The 22327-nt window shown below is 40.4% G+C and overlaps 1 protein-coding gene across 3 annotated transcripts; it reads right to left on the minus strand.

The window, feature by feature from the left end:
- Positions 1–138: 138 nt before the first annotated feature.
- Positions 139–19361, minus strand: shc2 (SHC (Src homology 2 domain containing) transforming protein 2). 3 transcript variants are annotated; one of them, XM_037769596.1, is made up of 14 exons: positions 19168–19361; positions 16170–16983; positions 11891–11961; positions 9251–9311; positions 8796–8915; positions 8175–8228; positions 7930–7981; positions 7456–7582; positions 5553–5733; positions 4925–5018; positions 3558–3737; positions 3155–3471; positions 2906–3057; positions 139–1825 (listed from the first exon to the last, which is right to left on the minus strand). In XM_037769596.1, the coding sequence occupies exons 2-13, from the start codon at positions 16938–16940 to the stop codon at positions 2929–2931; spliced, it is 2157 nt and encodes a 718-aa protein (XP_037625524.1). In that variant the 5' UTR covers positions 16941–16983; positions 19168–19361; the 3' UTR covers positions 139–1825; positions 2906–2928. The 3 variants fall into 3 exon arrangements, with proteins under 3 accessions (XP_037625524.1, XP_037625526.1, XP_037625525.1); XM_037769598.1 differs by having other exon boundaries at positions 16170–16430; positions 19168–19359; XM_037769597.1 differs by lacking the exon at positions 19168–19361 and having other exon boundaries at positions 16170–18478.
- Positions 19362–22327: the final 2966 nt, after the last annotated feature.

Consider the following 22327-nt stretch of genomic DNA (forward strand, 5'->3'; position numbering starts at 1 on the left):
CTATTTTTGGGGTGATGAAAAGCTGAAGTCTTAATTTGGCTGTAGCATGTGAGCATTGAAAGTTGGGACAGCTGGGCTCAACCGAGGAGCCGCTACATTAGCCGGCACATATGAAGACTCACAAATGACAAACTACCGTTTGAATTGTACCCTCTTTTCAATTAGTTTTATTGACAAAAAAGCCATTAATCAAAGAAGAACAAATCCAAGAAATTCCTGAGAAAGCAAAAGGGGAGATCTGAAATAATCATTTGGACCTCACCAAAAGCCTCGCCGCCTCGTCTCTCTGTGCATTCGTGAGGCTGCAGCCAAGAACAGTGGAGGGCCTGCTTAAAGATATGTAGCTACTGACACAGAGAGAAATGCAATAAAGTATATCACCTACGTCTAGTAAGATTTTAAAGTATTAGATTGGCAAAAATGGGGACTTACTGTCACTGCAGCCAAGGAGCAGAAATACACAAGCAAGTCATTGACATGTGAAGACACAGACGTGGGATAAAGGACGATCAATAAAGTGATGCATTTCCCTGACAAATAAAGGATTTAAAGTCCAAATCCCCTTTCTTTTATATCAATCACTGTAGAGGGGTGAGGGGCTTGTTATGAGGGCCACACATAAAGACACAATAACACAGTATTAAACATTTAGCCCAAAACAAGAGCAGCTTACGTGACTGTTGACAAGTATAAGAGCTTAATCGTCCTGACGTTTGTTCAGTCATTCATTGGCAAGGCAAGAAAACTTTTGCATTAGGAGCATAAATGCACATTATATACACTCTGACGCAAATGCCTGTCTCTGTAGTTATTAAGGCACTGAAGTTGGAGGGGCTGTGGGAATACAGGCATGGATATACTGAGTCTGTATGCAGAGTTTTTAACCCGGGATGTAGTGTTCATTTGATTCTAACCAGTAATGTTCACAGGCTTATACAGGCATGTCTTTAACACACTATGAACAGCCCTTAAAAAGAAATGACTGATATTCATGGTAAATGTGATAAAGACAATGTACTGCATGTCCACTTGGCTGTCTATATGAAGATAGTATGAATGCATTTTCTTTTTAAGTGTGATTTGGTGCCTCGATTATCATGGAGAAACACAAAAAAAAAGGCAGAAATATAAATAGCTATTTCATAAATCCAGCACTGAATCATGCTCCGTGTGTTTCCATTGTGCCATCTCAGAGTCAGGTACTGCAGAAAAACGTAACAACAAACAGTCTTTACATTCCAGTGAAACAGATATTTCTTCATTGTCTCACAGTATTTTCATTTCTTGCATTTACACAGAAATGAACCACTGAGTAACTTGACATCTTTCGGGTTTTTTTAATAGTGTCTGTACCAGATTATGAGACAGTTTTGTTCTGGCGATGTCCATTATTTGTTCTGTGAGTGACTGGTGGTCGGGCAAGCCGTGGTGTACTGGAAGCACTTCACTATTACAGGCATTGGAGGACTTCTCTGTGCAGCAAATCCTTTTTTATTCCCAGCAGTCGGTCCTCTTCAAACAGTTGTCGCTTTAATTTATGACATTGTTTGATAATTCATCCGGCTGTGAAATGAGTCAAACTGTGGATTCTGGTTGGTTTGTTAGCTTAACAGCTTCATGCTGATGAGTTTATGACAGTTTATGACAGGTGAGGGATAGTTTGGTTGATCTCTGGTAGGCAAAAGGCAGAGAAAGATGCCTCACTCTCCTTAGCGGAATTGTTCATGGAAAGAAAGTATCAGTGATATCCTTTGTTCCACGTGGGATAAATTATTTCCATAATTGCTTTTTTCTGTGGTTTCTGCATGGGAGCTCCAGAAGTCAGCTGTGAAATATAGTAGACAAAGAAGGGTGATCATTTTTGGCACAGACTGGACATCAATAAAATATTTTTTTAGGCTTGTAGATACAATAGTCACATGCTTGACACTAGGTAATCTGTGCATTTATTGCATGCAGAAATGTAATTCACTCACGTTTACTGTTGTTAACGGGTAATTTCCCATGTTTTTGTGTCTAAGTGACTAATGGGGACAACAATTTCTGAAATGGGTCCAGTATTGAGGGAGAGCGCTGTAGACGGCAGCTGCTCACAGGCTGTAATGTAAACCTATTGGGGCAAGCTGGCACCGTCATTTCCATCCACTAAAAGTGCTTGTTTTTTGCCATGATTGTTCTGATTGTTGTTGTAATGTCTGACAACATTCACAAGGTGACTAGGAAGGAATAGTGGAATACATCCATGAAGGAAACACAAGTGCCAGCCGGGGCAGAGTTTGTTGTGTTGGAGTACAGAAAGCGTAGCTTAGTGTTATCTAAAAGAATTTTAATGTCATGGCTGAATAGTTAGATGATTTCGACAATGTGGATGAGGTCTTTGAATTCGATGTCCGCCAGGATTGTTTGAGCCAGAGTATACGGATATTCAGATTTCACAAAGAGACTTCTCCTTGAGGGGGACTTGGACACAATAACAAACAGACTGGATGAAGCGAAATGTAAGAAAAACGTTTTATTTCTCTGTAGGGTCCTTTCCATAATGTTGTCAGACACTTATAATAACGATCTGACCATGTCAGTGGCAAAACAAGCACTTTTAATGAATGTAACGTTACATACACTGCTCACGCCCTCGGAGCTCGTTTCGCGGCTGCTGGTTACAGCGTTCTCACTCAATACTGGACCAGTTTAAAAAAATGTTGTCCCTATTGGTCACTTAGACACAAAGACATGGGAACATGGGTTGAAAAATACTAAAGTTACCCTTTAAATTCCAATTGATCACCCGCACAAGATGAACAACAACCAGCTATATTTTCTTGAAAATATGCATGAAATTAAGGTTTACCATCCACTGCCCCACTAATTAAATCATTTAGTCATCCTGTACATACAGCATGCTTACCTTCCCATGCGGGGCCAGGTGGTTCACTGTTTCCTCCTGACCACCTGTTTGAGGTGGAGTTCACTCTCTGCTGCTACAATAGGCAGCTCGTTCTGAAGGTGGTACGAGATAAGGTGGCTTATGCTCTCAAACAACATGTCTTTGGTTCGGACCTGTACGGAGGACGGCAAAAGAGATGGGAGGATGAAAGTTATGGTGTTCACTATATACAGCACAAACCTTCTAAGCAGTATGTATAGTATGACTCACCACTCCCTCTGGGTCCACTAGCAGCAGGTGTTTTGGCAGGCCACAGTGCATGCCGGTTAGCACATACTGTCCCGTGTTGGTAGTGCTCTCCCGGACCAGGAAATCTCCGTCTCGGACCAGGAGTTTCTCTGCGTCTCGCCTGCTCATGCGGCTGTGGTACCACGGCTCCCTGCGGAGCTGCTCCTCGTTTGGGGCAACGGGGGCCCGACGGCGTGGAGGGCTCGGCCACTGGTCCTCCAGGACCCGGACACCTCCCACTCCAGCCCCGACACCTCCTCCACAGGCCTCGTGGAGCTTCAGGGCGTCCTCGAAGGGCCCTACAGGGACAATATTTTCAAATAAAATAATGAGTTTATCTTAAATATATGTGTGAGAATGTGTCCCACTAACTCGCAGGACTTACTCATGTCAAAGAGGTCCTTTTTTGGACTGTCGGGTGCTCTGGACCCTCTGTGTCCATTGGGCCCCTGTGCCAGTGATTCCAGGTTTTCCAGACTCTGGGTGTTAACGTACTGATGCTCCTCGTAATCTCTGCTGCCTGGCGGCTGGCCGTCAGCACACAGGTAACCATCTGCTGTCATACCTGAGAAACACAGGTGCACTCAATACATTTTTGACATTTTTTCTTTCTCATCATTTTGACAGGATGTGTGTGTGTCTGTGTGTGTGTGTGTTTCTTATTGTTTGGCTCCCTCTAGTGGTTGAATTCACAACTTGAAATATTGAGCGTTGCCAGATACCACAGTATATGTACTTATTTACATAAATAAGCTAAGCAATTAAACCAGTTCCTCTATTTTTCTGTTATTTTATATTGTACATTACATTCTTCTCTATCTATATTTATTGTATATCGTACATAGTGTTCTTTCTTTGTGTATCTATTTCCTTGTATGTATTTCTTATACTGTGTATTTCCTTGTAAATATCACTCAGAGCAGAAAGCAAAGGACAAATTTGTATTGTTTTTAACTGTGCATATGACAATAAACGCTTTGACTTGACTATGTACTAAAGTGGATGCGTATTGCTAATGTCATAATTATAGACCAATTGTATGTAGCCACCAATGAGAAGGTAGCTTCTGGAGTGTGAATGTCTTATAAAAGTGAAAATGCCCCAAAAATATTTACGAAGAAGGAAGGAAGCTTCTCACAACATCAATATTAAATATAAAATGTTAACTGCTGGGTGTTTATTGCAGATTTCTCCACTAAAGTTCTCTGAACCAATACATTATATCAGTGTATTATAGTTTTCATATTCTTATTATTGGACCATTGAGCGATGCAATTAGTTTTGCTTTTAGTTTTAAGTACTCTGAACTTCACCAACCTGAAAGAAAGATTATATAAATATATAAAAAAAGTTTGTTTTATTGAAAAGTTTGGTAGATAAAGTGGTATTAAATTAAATTTGGTAATCTGTATTCTAACTTCATTATAACTGTTTTGCTATGTCACTTTTACTAAACGTCGAACGTCAATTGGAAGATTAGCTATCGTAATAATATAAATGGAATTCTGGGAATCTTGAAGACGCTCCTATCAAATATGACGGACGACTTGAGCCAAGTCTTTTATCAGGAAGGTCATCCTGATTAATGATCCCAAGAATTTTAACTCTATCAGGGTGATCTTGAGAAGGCTCCAAACACTGAGCTTCTCTTTGTGTTAGGTAAGTTTCAGTCAGTGATGACAAACATTTTCAGAGAGAAAAGTACAATTTCCCCCAGATGTTGTACCTGTGTACGGCTACAGGGCGTCTCACCTGAGCTGCTGGTCGTCTCCGTGTCCCAGTGCAGTTCATAGCACAGCTGACCAGGGGGATAAGATGCTTGCTCTCTCCTCGCTGGAGAGCCCATCTGCAGACACACACCAGAGGATCACATCCTAAACACATCTGTATTTCTATCCCTGAATGGACGACTCTCTCATCTCTTCTTGTCCCCCACATAATGTAGTTTTGGAGCACTCTATTTGAAACATTAGCTACAGCATGTCACCATATTTTGAACAAGCTGCAGGGAGAGAGAGCGATGATTTCTCTCACGCGGTAGGCAACAGAGGAGGCCAAGGCTCTTTATGTAATCACATCCATCTTTGGCAATTATGATGCAGGCACATCAGGAAGACGGTTATGGAGTATATTTTCATGCTCCTACTGTTTAATTCTATGTAAACAATACGGGGAAGGAGCAGCAGGAGAACATATCAGTCACCAGTTTATGAGGGAGCTCTAAAGACCTGGAGTCTGGCTGCCATTGTGTGGTAAAGCTTAGTCATACACTACATGATAATGACCAGATGTAGCTTCTATTACATCTGTGATAACATTACATGGTAAGGGTTGCATCCAGAACCTGATCCGACTTATAAATTGTGTCTGTGAGATTCACCTGTGCTGCTGTCTTGCTATGTGGTTGTGTGTGGATGTGGCCCAGCAGGGCTCCACTGGACCTGAGCCTGGAGTCCACCACTCCCCCAACAGGAGGCTCCTTCCCTGGGATGCTGTTGTAGTAGTCATGCTCAGAGAAGTCCTCATCCTCCCCCCACATCGGCTCCTCTGTTCTGACAGACCTGAAGAAGTGAAAAGATACATTTGATTATTATTATTACACATTTAATACCACAACTTCTATAATCTAAACCACTGGTTCCCCACTGGACCCCCCATTAGGGGTCGCCGAAGCTTCACGCAAGGCTTTCTTGATTTTATGGGTTGTAAGACAACTTAAAAAACAAAATACTGTATATACATATATACAATACAATTTAATGATTTCTGTGAAGAAAACTAAATTGAATTGTTGTTTTGAAGTTTGGATTATTATTAAGATAATGGCCAAGCGTCAGGGAGAAGAAAACACTGAATTTGTCAAAAAGAAGAAGCATATTAAGTATGTATGATTAAAAATAATCACTATAGAGACAGAATTGTATAAATAGTTTCTAAAAATAACAGGAAATCTCATCTCTGATGCAAAATTCAAAGGAAATAATCTGCTCAAATTTCATACAAATCACTCGTTTTACACAAACTTCCTGCAGTTATGACATTCACTATTTGGGTTAATTGTACGGTTTATCAGTTGTTCTGTACTGTTATTGTTATGCATTGAATAAAATCCATAAAATATGTCACCTAGTCAGGGGTTGTCAGTTTACTCAATGATAGAAAAGGGGTCCCTTAAAGAAAAAGGTTGGGAACCAGGGATCTAGCGCTATCCTCGACCAAAGAAATTCTGAGTCTACTAACGCTCATGCGATTTTGTCGATTAATCGATTAGTTGATTTAATCGACAGATGTGTAAAACTGAGTTTCTCCACAAAGAATCAAACAAAAGCACCACTTTAAATCTCGTGTTTACCAGAGATGTGCTCATAAGTTTCTTGGAAATAAGTCATTCAGCAAGAAAAAGCATAAAAAAGGACTAAAAGACTAAAGAAATCTAAGTCGACTGAGAGCAAAACCACTGATTAGTCGACTAATCCATTAAGAGGGGGCAGCCATACAATGATCTAAACCATCATTATGTTGATAATTATTACTTTAGTATTACTTTTTATAGTGATATTAATAGTAATAATATTGATAAGGAGATCTGGGTTCTAAAAATGGATTCAGTCCGATCAGATGACATTTCCACATCCGAAAGTGATCTATATAAATCTGCAGGAGATTTATATAGATCACCAGAGCTGCTGCTGCTGCTGCTGCTGCTGCTGGCAGCAGGAAGACATTCATTTGAAACCAGAATAGAAAAGACTGACAGTCTGGAGCTCCTCCAGTGGCATCACTGCTACACCTGAGGTTTGGTCCAAGAGGTGAGAAGGTCTATGAGGATCAATATCATAAGATGGACTCCGAGGTAATACAAGAACAAACTATCACATCTCCTTGTAATAAATAACAAAGAAATGTGAGAGTTGTACAGTAGATCAGGTGGTTTTTGTGGTAGAAAATGCGACTAAGCTGTTTTATGGAGGACGCCTGGTCAGTATTTATGTCAAAGTAAGTGTGATTGATTGTTCCAACCATCACTTTCACTTCCTGTCGGTGTCAATCTTCATAAAGTAACAGATGTCTCATTGACATTTGCTGCAAGTTTATAGCCTTAATGCATGTAACTATGGTATGGTTGATGTTTACATTCTCTAAATTATATTATAATAGAATTTTTTAATTTTGCTATGGAGAGATACAATATACTGTTATTTCTCCACAGATTTGGAGGACAGTGATAAAAACGCTTTTCATAATTTCACAGAAGTCATGTTTGTGTCTGTGCAGCATGTTACCTCTCCATAGATGTCATAGTTTTGGGAGGACTGTGTAGGTACTGTTTGAACTGCAGCTCGAAGGCTTGTCCGATGGTACTGATGACACTCTGGGCTAAACCGTCTGAGCACTCCAGGATGTGACATGCTGAAGGAGACAAAACAAGAGAACGTCTTTTACCAGCGGCAACACACTTTTAGGAGTAAGAACCTGGCTCAGTATTAATCACACTATTTAAAGCATTTCTTTCCAAAACACAATACGGTAATTTAGATTATTTTTTTTTTTGTTAATACGGTGAGATTTTGTTAAAGAAAATATATATAAAAATACATCTAAAATCATAAAGTCGCTTTTCTGTATTATTAATCAATTGCGGCATCATAAAATACATGCAGACGTGAGATTCCCTCTGAGTAATCCATGTGTAAGATGCAACCCCTTATTGTATATATAGGCTATGTGGTTAGAAACTGAAACTTTTCAGGACATACCTCTCTGATTCACCGGGTCTTTGGCCACATACGCAACATAATCAGGCGTGTCCTGCAACAGAAAGGCGAATAAATTCAATTAGAGCAGATAAATTAGACATATATAACTAAATTAAAGCCCTCATTGATTCTGCGGGTCATGAGATTGGAAGCCAGTAAAATGGAGTCCAGCCAGATATGTGCAGTCGGCCAAAATGTCCATTCCAACAACAATAACAACAACGTAAAGGAGAGCTGGGACTCACTGAGTCTCCCCCAGAGGCAAATGAGATGGACTGCATGGGATGGTGTGCTATCACCTGAAAGAGACAAGTGGATAAAACAGAGGCAGAGGTTTGCCAATATTCTACTTTTACATGTCATCATTCATTAATGTGGATACAGACAGCAATAGACAAGAACACTAGAGATGCCAAAATACTAAATTGTTCCAGTGAACTACAGACCAGAGTTCAAAAGATTCATGTTTTGAAGCGATGTCAATACACTTGGACTTTTGTTAAGTGTAACTAAACAATGATTATTGTTTTGCCACATTTTTGTTTTCAGCAAGAAGGAAATGCCTCTGGACCTCATGTAAACCGTTGTGGAGCATTGCAGTTCTTATCTTAGAGGCCATCCTTACCATAATAACACTGCTTTAGGAGCAACGGAAATCACATGGCGGCTGGCGGTACCATGGATTTGCACTCTGCAGCTCTGCAGCTGTATTCATACCATGCAAATATTGTTTTGAAAGTTTTTTAATGTATTTGTGGTGAAGGAGGAACCTTCTTTTCAGCAGTAGACATAACATTTAATTAAAGGCTATTTGGGCAAATATATCAGCCCAATCTGTGTATAGATGTAGTTATATAGCATCATACCTGTCGTGTGGTGGGGACAAGCAGACCAAGGCCCTCTATGGAAATATTGACTGCGATACTCATGCCTGCAAATCGCAGGTTACTCTTCCCCATGACGGTCTGGAGAGCTTTGTTATGGGCCTACGTAAGGAATACAAAAAAAAGAAAAAGAGTACGGTGGAAATTAAAATCACATATTTAAAACTGTACATTCAGAAAACAGAAATGTCATCCTGTATTTACTGTGTTTTTGTTTATGAGAGACAAAACACTTTGTTTCTTTTGTTTATGTACAATTCAGACATCATGTGTACCAAAAGGATTTTCATAGACAGTCTTAAGTTTCTTAAAACCACTGTACTAACCTGTGTGGTAACTTCAACTCATCTAGTTCTCCAGCAGGGATAAAACAATTTAGTATTTAGTAACAATAGTATAATGAAACATGCACAGTAAGTTTAAAGTTTGCTATTAACCTTCTTCCTCCAAGCTCCCTTTCCGCCTGGCACAGTGTCACACAGCCTGTTGATGGCTTCCCTAATCAGGGGAATAAAGACAGGGCGAAGGTCAGACTATGGTGGGACACATTGGTCTTATCGCTAAAAGGACACTAGAAATAAAAAATCATGTGGATTCCTGGTAACTGTGTACCTAAATGTGACAACAATGTGAGGAGTATAACTGAGATTAAAAGTTTGAAATGCTGAGTCAGTGTTCAGGGCTACAAAAACTGCTGCATCACAATGATGGACAAACCTGAGGTTAAACATGAACAGAAGCGTTGTGTTCCCTCTCTCGGGCTAAGGTCATAGGTCACAGACCCATCACAGTTCAAAGGTCAACAAAAGGTTTCCAGCACGTCTGTTCACAAGCACTCAACTAGTTGTTACCATCGATGTTCAAGGACCGCCACCGACCGACAGCGATTGTTTATCAAACTCGTGTTTAACTCCCTGTCGAATTAGGGAAGGAAGAAACACTATAATTTGAGCCAAAATACTACTGCTCCTTTAGGGCATCGTTACTCACATTTATTTTCCACAGTGCAATTCTCTCTGCAGGCTTGTTACAACTTTGCAGTGAAGCTGCCATAACTCCTGTGAATGGTCGCCTAATGGCCGTTTAAAGTCCCCTGTGCGCCTGATGGTGGGAGTGAGGCATAATGTGGATTTGAGGCTGGCACTCGCTGCCAGGGGACGGCGGGGACGGCAGTCAAGAACCCAGCTGCCCCTATCAAGTGGCTCGTAAATATTTAAAAAGCAGCGTTCCGGGGCCCATCTCGAGTAAAGGTCTTCTCAGGGATTTTTGAAAAAACACCACAATGTTCGAATGAGTCATGCTGATGAGAGGGCAGAGGGAGGAGGAGGAGGAAGAGGAGGAGGAGAAGGAGAGATGGGCTGTTGTTGTTGTTTTTGTCTGCAGCCTCGGTTATCTTCCCTGCAATAAAATGCCGGGCCTTATTATCGCTGGTGTTGCTGTTTAACACCGTGACACAGAGCGTACTGTTGGGAGAATGCACCTTCTTCAAATCTAGGAGCTGAAGTACATTGTTGAAATTCTGACAACCACCGAATGTTTTCTTGTGGTTTTCCGGGACTAAATTAAGTTATGTACAAGTCAGCGAGCTGAAAAAAAGGCCAGCTCTGGACGCATAATAAAGAGTCTGACTTTAAAATGCTGCTTTTAGATTGCACACTGTAACAACTAACATTAAATATCTTGTAAAGTTTGTTAGATTGATTAAGACAATCAATCATTGATTTTTGGCTTTGAGGGACAGATGGCCCGTTCCGTGTTCCCCAAGGAAACAGAGACCTCGTGCTGTTAGCATCACTGGGAAATGTGGAAGTCAGTTTTAATGCCTTACATAACTACTGAATGGAAAAAGCTGCAATGAATTAACTTAAGGGACCCGTCTCTAATAGTCAACAACCGCAAGGATGCAAAAACAAAACATGTTCATCATCAATGCACTAAAACAAGAATGACTGAACTGATGTCGCACTACAACAAAACTCGGCTTAGTCATCTTATTCTCGGTATGGTTTCTCCTTTCGCTAATGTTTTGTTTTGTTGTTTTGTTTTTGAACTCTCCCCTCCTCATCCTCCTCCTCAAGAAGTAACAACTGCAGACATTATCCAGCAGTGTGCGTTCATGGGGACCACTGCAGCTTTCCACAGTCATTAGCAAAACATCATCAATAATAGATCTCCCTCTCTATCACTCCATCTTCTGCAGCCTCCTCCCCCCTGCACTTAAGCCTTGGATGCACGGTGGGCTCCGATTACCACCCATCGATTGTGGAGGAGAGAGGGAGAGAGAGAGGAGGGAGGGAGTGCACTTCTCCCATGTGGCCGAGGATTGCAAAGAACCCTGCTTTTATAACAATAACATCACATGTAGAGCATAATAACACCACATACTAAGACCCTGAGGTATAGTTTGATACATATGTACCGTCATATACATGATAGCTTTGTTTGCCTCCTAACTGGGACACTATATTGCTGCCATTGTACAAAACCGTGGCTTTAGTTTTGATTTATGTTTTTTAAATTTGCATTGGCATTTCATTTCCACTGCAAATGAGCAGGGTTTGGTAAAATTAACAAAAAAGTTTCTTCACATTTCCATAAAGTTAAACTATTTTAAACCAAAAGCTATAAGCCTATTTATTAAGGAGGATCCTTCATCAGGAGAGAAAGATCTTATTTTTTGGACTCATACCTCAAGAATGGCTGAATAGAGACAAATATGTATTAAATATATTGCTGGTACAATGGACATTTACAAAATGGAGAAGATAACAGCATATGTTAAGCATAAATTGGAATTATTTGTGTCACGCTGGGAAAACTGGGTTAAATATGTAACATCCCACAGGCTTAATTTTATTTTTGCAAATCTATTTATATACGGCAAAGAAAAGATCATTCATCAAGTTACATGGCAAGAAAAAGAACATCTAACCACACTTACTCTAATAACAGCCCAGAACTGACACACAGCTTGTGGCAATTTGATATCATAGTGGCTGATACTTCAGTTAATCCTATACATGTTGGATCAGATTCTCCTGACTCATCACTACCAGTAGAGATGGTCACCAGCGTACCTTGTCACCTGAGTCCGCGTGGTGAAGTCCAGGGAGCGCATCGACTTCAGCACTTCAATGCAGCCCATGTACTGCAAAAAGAAACAAACAAGTTTGAAAGATGGCTGTGGACAGATTTTGATAAAGATTAGACACTCCTTTCAATATAATTATGAACTTGCCATGTGAAGTCTCATAAATGCAGCAGTAACCATGGTTTGATGTTCAGTTGTACAGAAATAAAATCACTTAGAAAATAAATGCTGAACTTCAAAGTCATTATTGAAAACTATTAAGGTTTCTGAGAACTTCTATATGCATCTATTTGTCTAAAATAGGGCTGCAACTAATGATTATTCTCATTGTCGATAAATCTGTCAATAATTATCTAGATTAATCAATGAGTTGTTTTGTCTATAAAAATTATGAAACATGACGATCAGTGTTTCCCAAAGTCCAAGATGACGTCCTCAAATGTCTTGTTTTGTCCACAACTCAATATATATTCAGTTTACTGTCACAGAGGAGTAAAGAAACCAGAAAATATTCACATTTAAGAAGCTGGAATCAGAGAATTTTTTTTTTAAATTACTCAAACCAATGAATCGATTATCAAAATAGTTGCCGATTAATTGTTGCAGCTCTAGTTTAAAATACATCAGCTATAAACATGTATAGCAAACATTGCATTTGGTGTATAATTTGTCAAAACAGTAGACATTAAAAATCTTCTAAAAGACATTTCATACATGTAATGCTCTATTGGTACGCATGAGTATTTCCAACAATGCATCATAATCTAACTCAAATCCACATCCAGGCCATTAAAGTGGACTCCAGCGAGTAGCAGCCAGCTGAGCAGCTTCCTAATGGCTGTCAGGTTGGGGTGCTAATAGCACCTTGACTAGATTAGCAGCACTAAGAGCTCTGAATCACAGACAAACTGCAGCTTCTTCAGCCTCTGGGGGACACTGAGGGTGTGTGATGAGTGTGTTTGTGTATACAATCAATGCATGTGAGGATGTCCTGGACTTATTTGCATATTGGTGAGGTTTACATGGTGGAGGATGGAGGGGCGAGTAAAATGTATGACTTCACATTTTCAATTTCAGTTTACCTGCCATTAGGGGTGTAACGATATATCATACATACATACGATAATAATAAAAATAAAATAAAATAAAATCAATGCAAAGTGAAACATCGATACATATCATCATCTTTAAGATACGCCTTTATTTTGAAATTCCCATGGCACGTCTGTGTCACCAATTTCAGTCCAAGCGCAGCTCCTTCTTAGAGCCCAGTAATAAAATGGTCAAATCATATTTTAGTAGCTTTTTGTGAGTTGTTAGTTGAGTCAATTCGCAGGCCTCTGAACTGAATCGAAATTGTATCGTGGCAGATTTTGTGATATAATATTGTGATGAAACTTGTGATTTACACCCCCACCTGCCATCATCAGTAAATATCTTACAGCATAATGAAAAACAAACCTTCTGACTATGACACATTCACAGCCTTGATTTAGGTTAGGGAATAAATAAACACATAAATAAAAAAAGAGTCACACATTGATTGTGAAAGGCAGCATTAGAGACTCTGTGTTTCACCTGTTCGAAAAGACTTCTCATACAAGAACTCATCTCAAATATCATACAAAACTCTTCAGCTTGTGTGATTTATGAACTCTTTGTGAAGCTAATTTGGTGCTACATAATTTACATCCTCTCCAACAGCACTTTGGCTCCGTCAGCGCCATATTTAGTGCAGTTTCCAGGATTGTTAGTCACCAACCGACAGCAGACAGACCACATGGCAGCCATACAAACAAACAGAGAGAGAGAGAGAGAGAGAGAGAGGGAGAGAGAGAGAGAGAGAGAGGGAGAGAGCAACCTTTGAGCCCCAGAGCTTAATGAGCTTTCTAACCAGATTTGGAGACGAGGGGAAGTCTTCCATCAGGAAAATTGTCTCTCTTTTTCCTTCCCCTCTCTCTGCCAAAGCCTCCATTGTCACACACTCATCTGCTGATGAAACGCATCCCCTCTTCTATCACCCTATCTGCACTCCCTTCCTTTGGGCCAAGTCTCCAGCACACTAGTCCTTCCCAGTACTACAGGGACGCCGACTGTCCAAGAAGCATTCCTCAGAGATTTAATAAGACTGGTGTACCCCTTCAAAAACTTTGTGGCATCGTGGCTTCCTTCTCTGACGTAAATCGTAGCCGTTTTATAGTTTATTAATGTAGAAAATGTCCTAATGTCCCAGTTCATTACATAATCCACCAAGGCAAGGTAACAGTGTGTTGTGTAACGATGGAGGGGCGGATGATGGACAGATACCGAGGACAGCAGGATGTTTCCAAACAGCATTTAGATGGTGTAGATTGTGAAAGATTCGGGTTTTTTCAAGTTCAGTACATGCAGTGTTTGTAATTCATGATGCCAAAGTCTATTTTTCATGTCGTGGACAATAAAGTTTCTTCTAATTTCATACTGTTGTGCACCATTCAGATTTTAGAGCATCCGAACAAATTATTTACTCATTGCATCACAGAAGGACCTTTCTGAAAACTGCAGATATGTATAATCTGACTGCTAAATACTGTGCACCAGATTGTCAGAGAACAGCATAATATGATAGCAGTCTGGTTTTCATATCACTCTCTAAATGATAGCTGCTTTGGCAGCTGCAGTGCTTTATTCGATGCTTGCTCGCTGCAGCGTCCTGGCTGTCAAAGACGGCAGATGCAGGCCAGACACGGAGCCTGACATGCCTGTGTGGACAAAGAGAAAGTGCAAAGGAGGAAACCAACACTAAGAATCATATTTGCGTCTTTCCCAGCAGAGGAGTGACTGTGTGAGAGAAAGAGGCACTGAAACAGAGATGAAGGGGGAGAGAGAGCGTTGCGCTATGGTAGCTGTGCCGATTAAAAAAATGCCACAGGGCAGCAGAAATCTACTGTCACTTTGACACTAATACATGCAGCAAGTGCTCCTCCCTGCATAGGGCCACTGAATTGCAAGTATATTGTTCTGCTTTAGCTGCTGTGAAATGCTTCTCAAACATTAGCTTATACACGGGTCATCTGAAATGATTGCAGTGCAGCTTCAGATGACAACAATAAGCTGTTAAAAGCTGAGACGAATTAACTGAGATATCAATCACGCATTAGAGCAGCACTTGTTGTGAATCCAGGAAAGCCCTGCGTGGTGATGAGAGCTCATCATTGGACCCCTCCCATGCCGATCCTCATCCGCATCACATGATGCAAATGACTGTGATTAAATGTAATTGAATATAGGAATGAATGGTGCCTGTATAATGGCATTAGAAAGCGTGCTTGAGCCCCAGACTGGGCTAATCAAGAGCCATGTCATTAGTTTGAGGAGAGCAGTGCCAGAGGTGGGGGGTGGAGGTGAACAGGCGTGGGGGGATCGCTAAGGGGAGATCATTGACATTGATGTCAAGCAGCCTGCTCGGATGGTAACCCTTTGTAAACACAAATCACAAGTACACACTGATAAAGACATCTCTCGTCATATCTCTACTTTTTCTTTTAATTTATAATCATTCTCATCTCTCTGGTGGGACTAACCAACCATCTGTTTCTTTAGGTAGCCTGATTAATAAAAACACAAAGAGTTTGCGTTACATTTAAAACCATCATTCAAGCATACTCTAATGATACTACCTATAATAAAGATTGGGATTCATATGCTCAGGGATTGTAAATCACATTTGTGGATAAAATCTTATGGTCACATGAATGTAAACAATCCCAAAACCACACAAAGAACACCACTCCCACAAGCTCACAATCAGACAGGTTGCATGCACTACAAATACAGATGATCATACAGTATGATATGATGCATACTACCTTCGGTAAACACTGCGGTAAAATAAGGATGCTCACTACAGTCGGTGCACATAATTTCATGCTTTATCTCTCTCTCTCCACCCTGATGCCGGTGTGCTATCCTGACGCAGCCACACCGAGCCATCCATCTGGATTATGTATTCCCCAGCCCTCGCCACATGAGCTGCATAACAAACTGCCTGGCACTGTGGTGTCCTTTTGTTTCCCACCCAGATAGAGAAACCTTTTAAATGGGGTTATTAATATTATGTGGTTCGCTGATTCCTGTCTGCAGTTAATTCATAGGAAAGAAAAGTTATTTATTTTTGTTCGACAACACTTTCAAAACAAATCCTGAATTAAGTGGATGTTTAAGAGGTGTATATTTACAGTGGATATACAGCATGCATTCAAAAAAAAAGGTGCCCATTAACTCACCCTGACAATATAAGAGGCCCCTGGTCCTGCAATCTTCTTGTCAGGGTGCAGCCAGCCTTGAGATGGTTTGTGGATGAAAGTCCCCTTCTGGTTGAAGTCCTCTCCCCCCAGCCACATGCCCTCCACCCTTGTCCTGCGGCTCATTCCTGACCTGGAGTTGCTGGAACCCCCGGGGCTCGCCATGGCCTCTGTGGCCCCAAATACGTGCCCCGCTGGACTGGCCGAGTTCGCCGCCGCGACTGCTCTCTGCCCTCGAATGGCCTGCAAGGAACAGGGGGTGACACACACAGGGTCACAGGAGTTAAGCACCGCTGCGAGACTGGCCACCGGCCCGCTGGCTGAGGTCGCGATGCTGTGCCTGTGTGGTGATGAGCTATGGGAGACAGAGGCCTGGGAAGGAGCCGCCTTCCCTGAGTCCTTGCTAGAGCTGGAGCTGGAGCTGGAGTTGGACGGGCTCCTGCTGAGCAGGGAGTTGGAGAACTTCCACTGGGGCATCTTGGGGATGAGCATGCAGAAGGTTGTGGTGCCGTCCTGTTCCCCATCCAGGCTGGGGGAGTCGGCCAGGGCTGCAGCCCCGGCAGAGGAGGACGATCTGGCACTGTGATCCAGAGGAGGCAGAGGAGGCAGGGGAGGCAGAGGAAGGCTCTGGACGGAGGACGAGACCACCGGCGTGGCCACAACTTTGCCGCTCATGGCTAAGCTCTGCATCAGGTCGTCAGAGGAGGTCACAGACTCGTTGCGGAAGCGGCCATACTTTGGCTTAAGGAGCATGCCCGGAGGAGCCGCCTGGAGCAGGAGCTGAGAGGGGGGATAACTGCCAGCAGAGGATGAGGGGGGGAAAGGGGAAAGGGGGAAGGGGAGGGGGGAGAGGTGTAATGGAGGAAAGGGAGAAAACTAGAGAGGAAATCTTCCAGGTGGAGTCCTATATCCTTGTCAACTGAATGCCGCCCGGTCCTCTCCCATTCACACACACAGACTGTCCCGCTATCATGCCAGTCTCCTCTCTGTCTGAGCTGGCCTGCTTCCCTTCACTGCCTTAGGCACGCTCGCTCGTATGCTCCCAGTCTCTCTCTCTCTCTCTCTCTCTCTTCAGATGATGTCATTGGGTCTATTAGCCCTGCCCTGCCCAGCTGCTCTCACACTGTATTAGCTAAAACACATCTGCCTGAACCACAGTCAACCTTAGACACAGAGCAGAGATACAGAGCCCTTATTTCTTCTATAAAAAGAGATGCTGCAATTGAATAACCTGTGTCAGTATGCATCTTATCTTTAGGTTAGCAGCATCAAACCTCTCAAACTGAATAATGCTGCCAATGTATAAATTGAGTAAACAACAAATAGAAATGATATTAACCCCCTTGTGCATCCCTTTAAAAACAGTTGCTCTGATGTCCTTTAGGAGGACAAAACTGTTGCATCAAAAAACACAATGAAATGATATATTAATATTATTTTCCACTTTCACTGAGTTAAATTTTTAAAATAACTTTAGTCCTGATTATAACTACCAAATATGCATTCGTTTTTAATGCCTGAAGAAAATTATTGTCTGGATACTAAATGCTAGGGGTAATTTTTACTTTTATTTTACACAGTCTGGAATATGTCAATGATAAGCAACAGCATTGATTTTGATACATTTTTATTTATTTGTGCAGTGTCAGATTAAAAAACTTCTCCCACTTGTTAAGGACAAAAATGGCCCCTTCCTAAAACTTCCATAAAGATACTATATATTAATATTATTTTCCACTTTCACTGAGTTATTTTTTTTAACCAACAGCAGTCCTGATCATAACTACCAAATATTTTATTATTATTATTATTATTATTATTATTATTTATAATAATAATAATAATAATAATAATGTTTTATGGGGAAAAAAACACAAGCATCTAATGATTTTCTGTATACTAAATATTGGGGGGGGGACATTTTTATTAAAAAAAATCACAGTCTGTGGTATGTCAATGTTTAGCAACAACATTGATTTTGATCCATTTATATTTTTTGTGTAGTGCTCAGATCATAACTACCAAATACGTTTAATAATAATAATATTAATAAAGTCTGGGATATGTGAATGATAAGCAACAATGTTTTTTTGTGCATTGCATCGAACACTGCAGTGCTCCATAATACAGCAGTGATAACCCTTGTGGAAACAAGGAAAATAGCATGTATTTGCCCCATAGGGCAAAGAAATATTAATTAAAAAATGGATTGTGAATGTGAGTAAATGCACCAGCATCAGTCTCATCCAATTAGTTAAAGTGTATTTTGTGCAAGTCGATGTGTGTGTGTGTGTGTGTGTGTGTGTGTGGGGGGGGGGGGGGGGGGGGGGGGCACACACTCATAAGGGACTACATGGCTGAAAACATCCACCCTATCCCATCTGCCTGAATTCTCCTCCCATCCACCTCCCCAGAGAGCAATCAGTGATCCTTTTAGCTCCTCACTTGGACCCTCCCAGATGCCTTTTCCCCCATTCAAACCATTTCCATTCTGTTTTCTAACTCACTATTTCACTCACAATTGTATTTTCCCATCTTACACAAAAGGTACTGAAAGGTAGAAGTCCGGATTCTCAGAGTGAAACAAAGTGGGTTTTAAGCAGGATTTCTTTTTCTTTTTTTTGTGTTTTTTGGTCAAAATCCTGCACACAGGTGGGAGCAATGTCTGCACTGATTGTGAAACAACCCAATAGTCAGGGTCACCTGTTACGCAAAAAGAGGGAAAATCTACTGACTAAATAACGCCACAGACAGGGAAAGGCTCGTTAGGTTCCTCTCAATTGCTTAAATTCAATCATGCAAGTCATTACAATTCGTTAAGTCCCCTAATCATGTTGTCTGTCCAATAAAATATGACTCAAGGACAACACAGTAAACAAACAAGCTAAATCGATCAATAAATGTTCAAATTGAACCCTGAATGCTACTGACACAATATTTGTAAAGTAAAAGTTATTTAGAAAGGCATAAAGAAGCTTACCTATGTGAATCTCTGAGGAGAAAGAGGATGAAAAGATATTCCAGCCCAGTGCACTTCCAGTGACTTTTATCAGAGAAAAATAGCACAAATGAGCTAATAGTAAGGGAACAATTTCATTCCACTAGTAAGGAGACGTCAGTACAACAAACCACCATCAGAAATGCTATGACACCACTACCACTGCCATCTCACCTCCTCCCAAACAGCCAATCACCTGTTTGTTTTCCACAGAGTAAAAGAAGTTACTGATAAACCAGAATGAATCAATGCATGTTGACAGATGCACAAGTTCCTCAGTATGTTCTGTCCCCCTTTTATGACAAAAAAACAAATAACTGCTCTGGAAACATACTCTACACAAAAGTAAAACAGATATGGAGCCATTATTAATTCAAACAAGATTGAATAAAAGTATTTTAAACAACAATGGCAACCACTTTAATATGGTGCTAGATTTAGACGTTACACTTCAGTTTCACTCAACTATATTGTGATTTTCTGTATGTGAAGAGTTAACATAATTTACCTCCTGACTTTGGTAGTTTGCATACACAAGAGGAACAAACCACGCTGTGAATACACCACCACTCATTAGCAGCCATTACCTTGACAACAGTGATTACAACTAAGAACAACAACATAGGTTACAACAGCATCCTCAAACTACTTTGTTTGGTTAAAATGTAAAGAGAGAGTTCATTTTTCATGTACTTACAAATCACTGACTGAGAAAAAGTAACTTATTTATGAAGAAATAAATATATATATAATAGATGACTGATGTATTTCTGTGTATATCATAATATCACAACAGTAATTATTGAAATATAAAGAATAAAAACTAAAAAGTAATTAAGTGACAAAACAAATTCAATGCAGAAGTTTTTATTTAAATGGCTTTTGTTGTTGTTCTTCTTCCTGTTTGTTTTTTTTCTTTTTCTGTAGCTGCTTGCCAATTTTGTATTGATTAGTACATGGACATTTGTGATTATATTATTTTACTCTAATGGTGATCTATCAATTTGTAACCCCACCCTATATAATTATGCTTAAATACCAATAAAAAATTGATCACAAAAAAGAAATAATTATTTCCTTTGCCTCAAATCAGCCAACAACATAAATAATACAAATATTATTTTACCAAGACCTGCTCCAAGAAGCAATAATGATTAATATTAAAAATGACATTCTTTGCTGTCATACTCTTTTGGTCTCTTAATAACCAATGGTAAAACAGCATAACGTTTATGTAGTGCATATAATTATAATATAGACCATTCTGCTCCATGAATATAATCAAATTAAAGTTAAAATGCTGCAGGCAAAGAGACAGTGAAACAAGAGTAAGCTGATTTAAAAAAACAAAAAAAACAAATGCTACATTGATGGCTATATTTAGAAATGCTGTAGGTTTCCAACTAAATATTCTATATTCAACAACGAGTTGCAAACTCACTGTAGGATTAATGTATGGAGCAGGGGCGTAAATATAGACAATGCAGGCAGTGTGGTTGCACTGGGGCCCGTGTTGTGGGCACATTGTATTCACAATACAATAGCAACTCATTCAACTGTAAATTCCAACACATTGTTGGTAAAATATATATATACCTAATGGTGTGTGTGTGTATGTGCTTCAGAACTAGTAACTAGCATGCACTATAGGCCTTTCATAATAGCATGCGCTGCCTGGGGCCCATCATAACTACCTTATGCCACTGCTTTGGAGTAATGATTTATTAGCTTTGCATGCTCACTGTTTGTAATACTTAGGGCTCATATTTCCAAAATTCCCAAATATGTGTGTTTACACCATACACATGCCTGAACTGTCCATTACATTATATCAGAAAAAAACATGCTTACTTCAGGATGATCCATATTGGACAGAAATGTCAGTATTAGCAGTTGAACTCACCTCCATCATTTACCTTTTGCTCTTCATCACCCCTGGCAATATTTTGTCTACACCTTCTACAGTGGAGCTCCTGGACCTGCACCCATCCATGGCAGCACCCCGAAGAGCTCTCATTGAGCCCCTTTGTGCTTTCAGAAAAGTCCTGACGAAGCACCAGAATAGTTTTCAAAATACATCAAATATCTTCCGTTCAAATGCCCTAAGACTTATTTGAACTATATGGCACAAACATAAATAAGATAAATACAGGATTGGGAGCATTTCAATTGCCTCAACGGCTCTCAACATGGCAACGGCTAGCAGCTAACAGTGCAAAGAATGGTGAAAATGCAGAGATAACAGTGTTTACCTGAGGGGGAACAGGAGGGTGGGTGCTAGGCTATCACGACAACGCCTTTGGTCGGGACTGCGTTAACCGCCATATGAGAACAGAGCATAGCAGCTAGCCATGAGCTAGCCAGTGGGGCAGCTCACATGCACTCACATGCACTAAAAGCAGGGCTGGCCCAGCTATGTAAACAAAGCACAGAGAAACTCAGATAAATAAAATAAATAAAAATAAATAAAATAAATAAAATAAATAAAATAAATAAAATAAATGAGGAAAGCTCTAGATTCATTTAACTAAATAATTTTCTCTTAAAAACTGAATAATTTCACAGTAAATGTTATCTGCTGTATTCCCCAATAGACCTGACAATGAAAAGTCCTGATGTTTTGCCTTCCTTAGTGACTGAGGGTGTTTTTTTTTTGTCTTTTTCTTTTTTTTATTATTTCAAAATTACAGTATACATAGTAACAGCAGAAAACATTAAAAACATTTACATACAAAAGAAGCATAGCGAAAACATAAACAAAGAACTGTGCCAAACATAAAAGGACGACAGAAATGAAACATAACCAACATACTTTTCTTTTTTTTTTTAAACGCAATAAAAAATAAATAAAAGAGACCACGTGAGAGTATGACAATAATTTCACTTAAAGGGACTGTTTGTAACTTTTTAAGCGTATAAATGTAGCGGGTCGGCACACATGCGCGTTCGCATATGCGCGCTCGCGTGTGGCCCGGAGCCTTGTCTCCGCTGCCTGCTCTCCTTCACTCAGACAGCGCGCGCGTCCTCGCTGTCTCGCTCCACCTCTAGACGTGAACGCGCGCTCACTACACACTGCAGAAGAGTTAGTTTAGCTCTGAGAATATCTAGTGAATGTAGAGTGAACATTTGTGCAGAAATAAAT

Source organism: Sebastes umbrosus, chromosome 5 (genome assembly GCF_015220745.1).
Source record: "Sebastes umbrosus isolate fSebUmb1 chromosome 5, fSebUmb1.pri, whole genome shotgun sequence".
NCBI classification, from domain to species: domain Eukaryota; kingdom Metazoa; phylum Chordata; class Actinopteri; order Perciformes; family Sebastidae; genus Sebastes; species Sebastes umbrosus.

Coding starts and splice junctions, on each gene's coding strand:
- shc2 (XM_037769596.1), bottom strand. CDS start 16,940: ATGCTCCTTAAGCCAAAGTATGGCCGCTTCCGCAACGAGTCTGTGACC. Junction 9,312..11,890: donor ACGCGGACTCAGGTGACAAG/GTACGCTGGTGA, acceptor TCCCCTGATTAG/GGAAGCCATCAACAGGCTGT. Junction 8,916..9,250: donor AGGGAGCTTGGAGGAAGAAG/GTTAATAGCAAA, acceptor TTCCTTACGTAG/GCCCATAACAAAGCTCTCCA.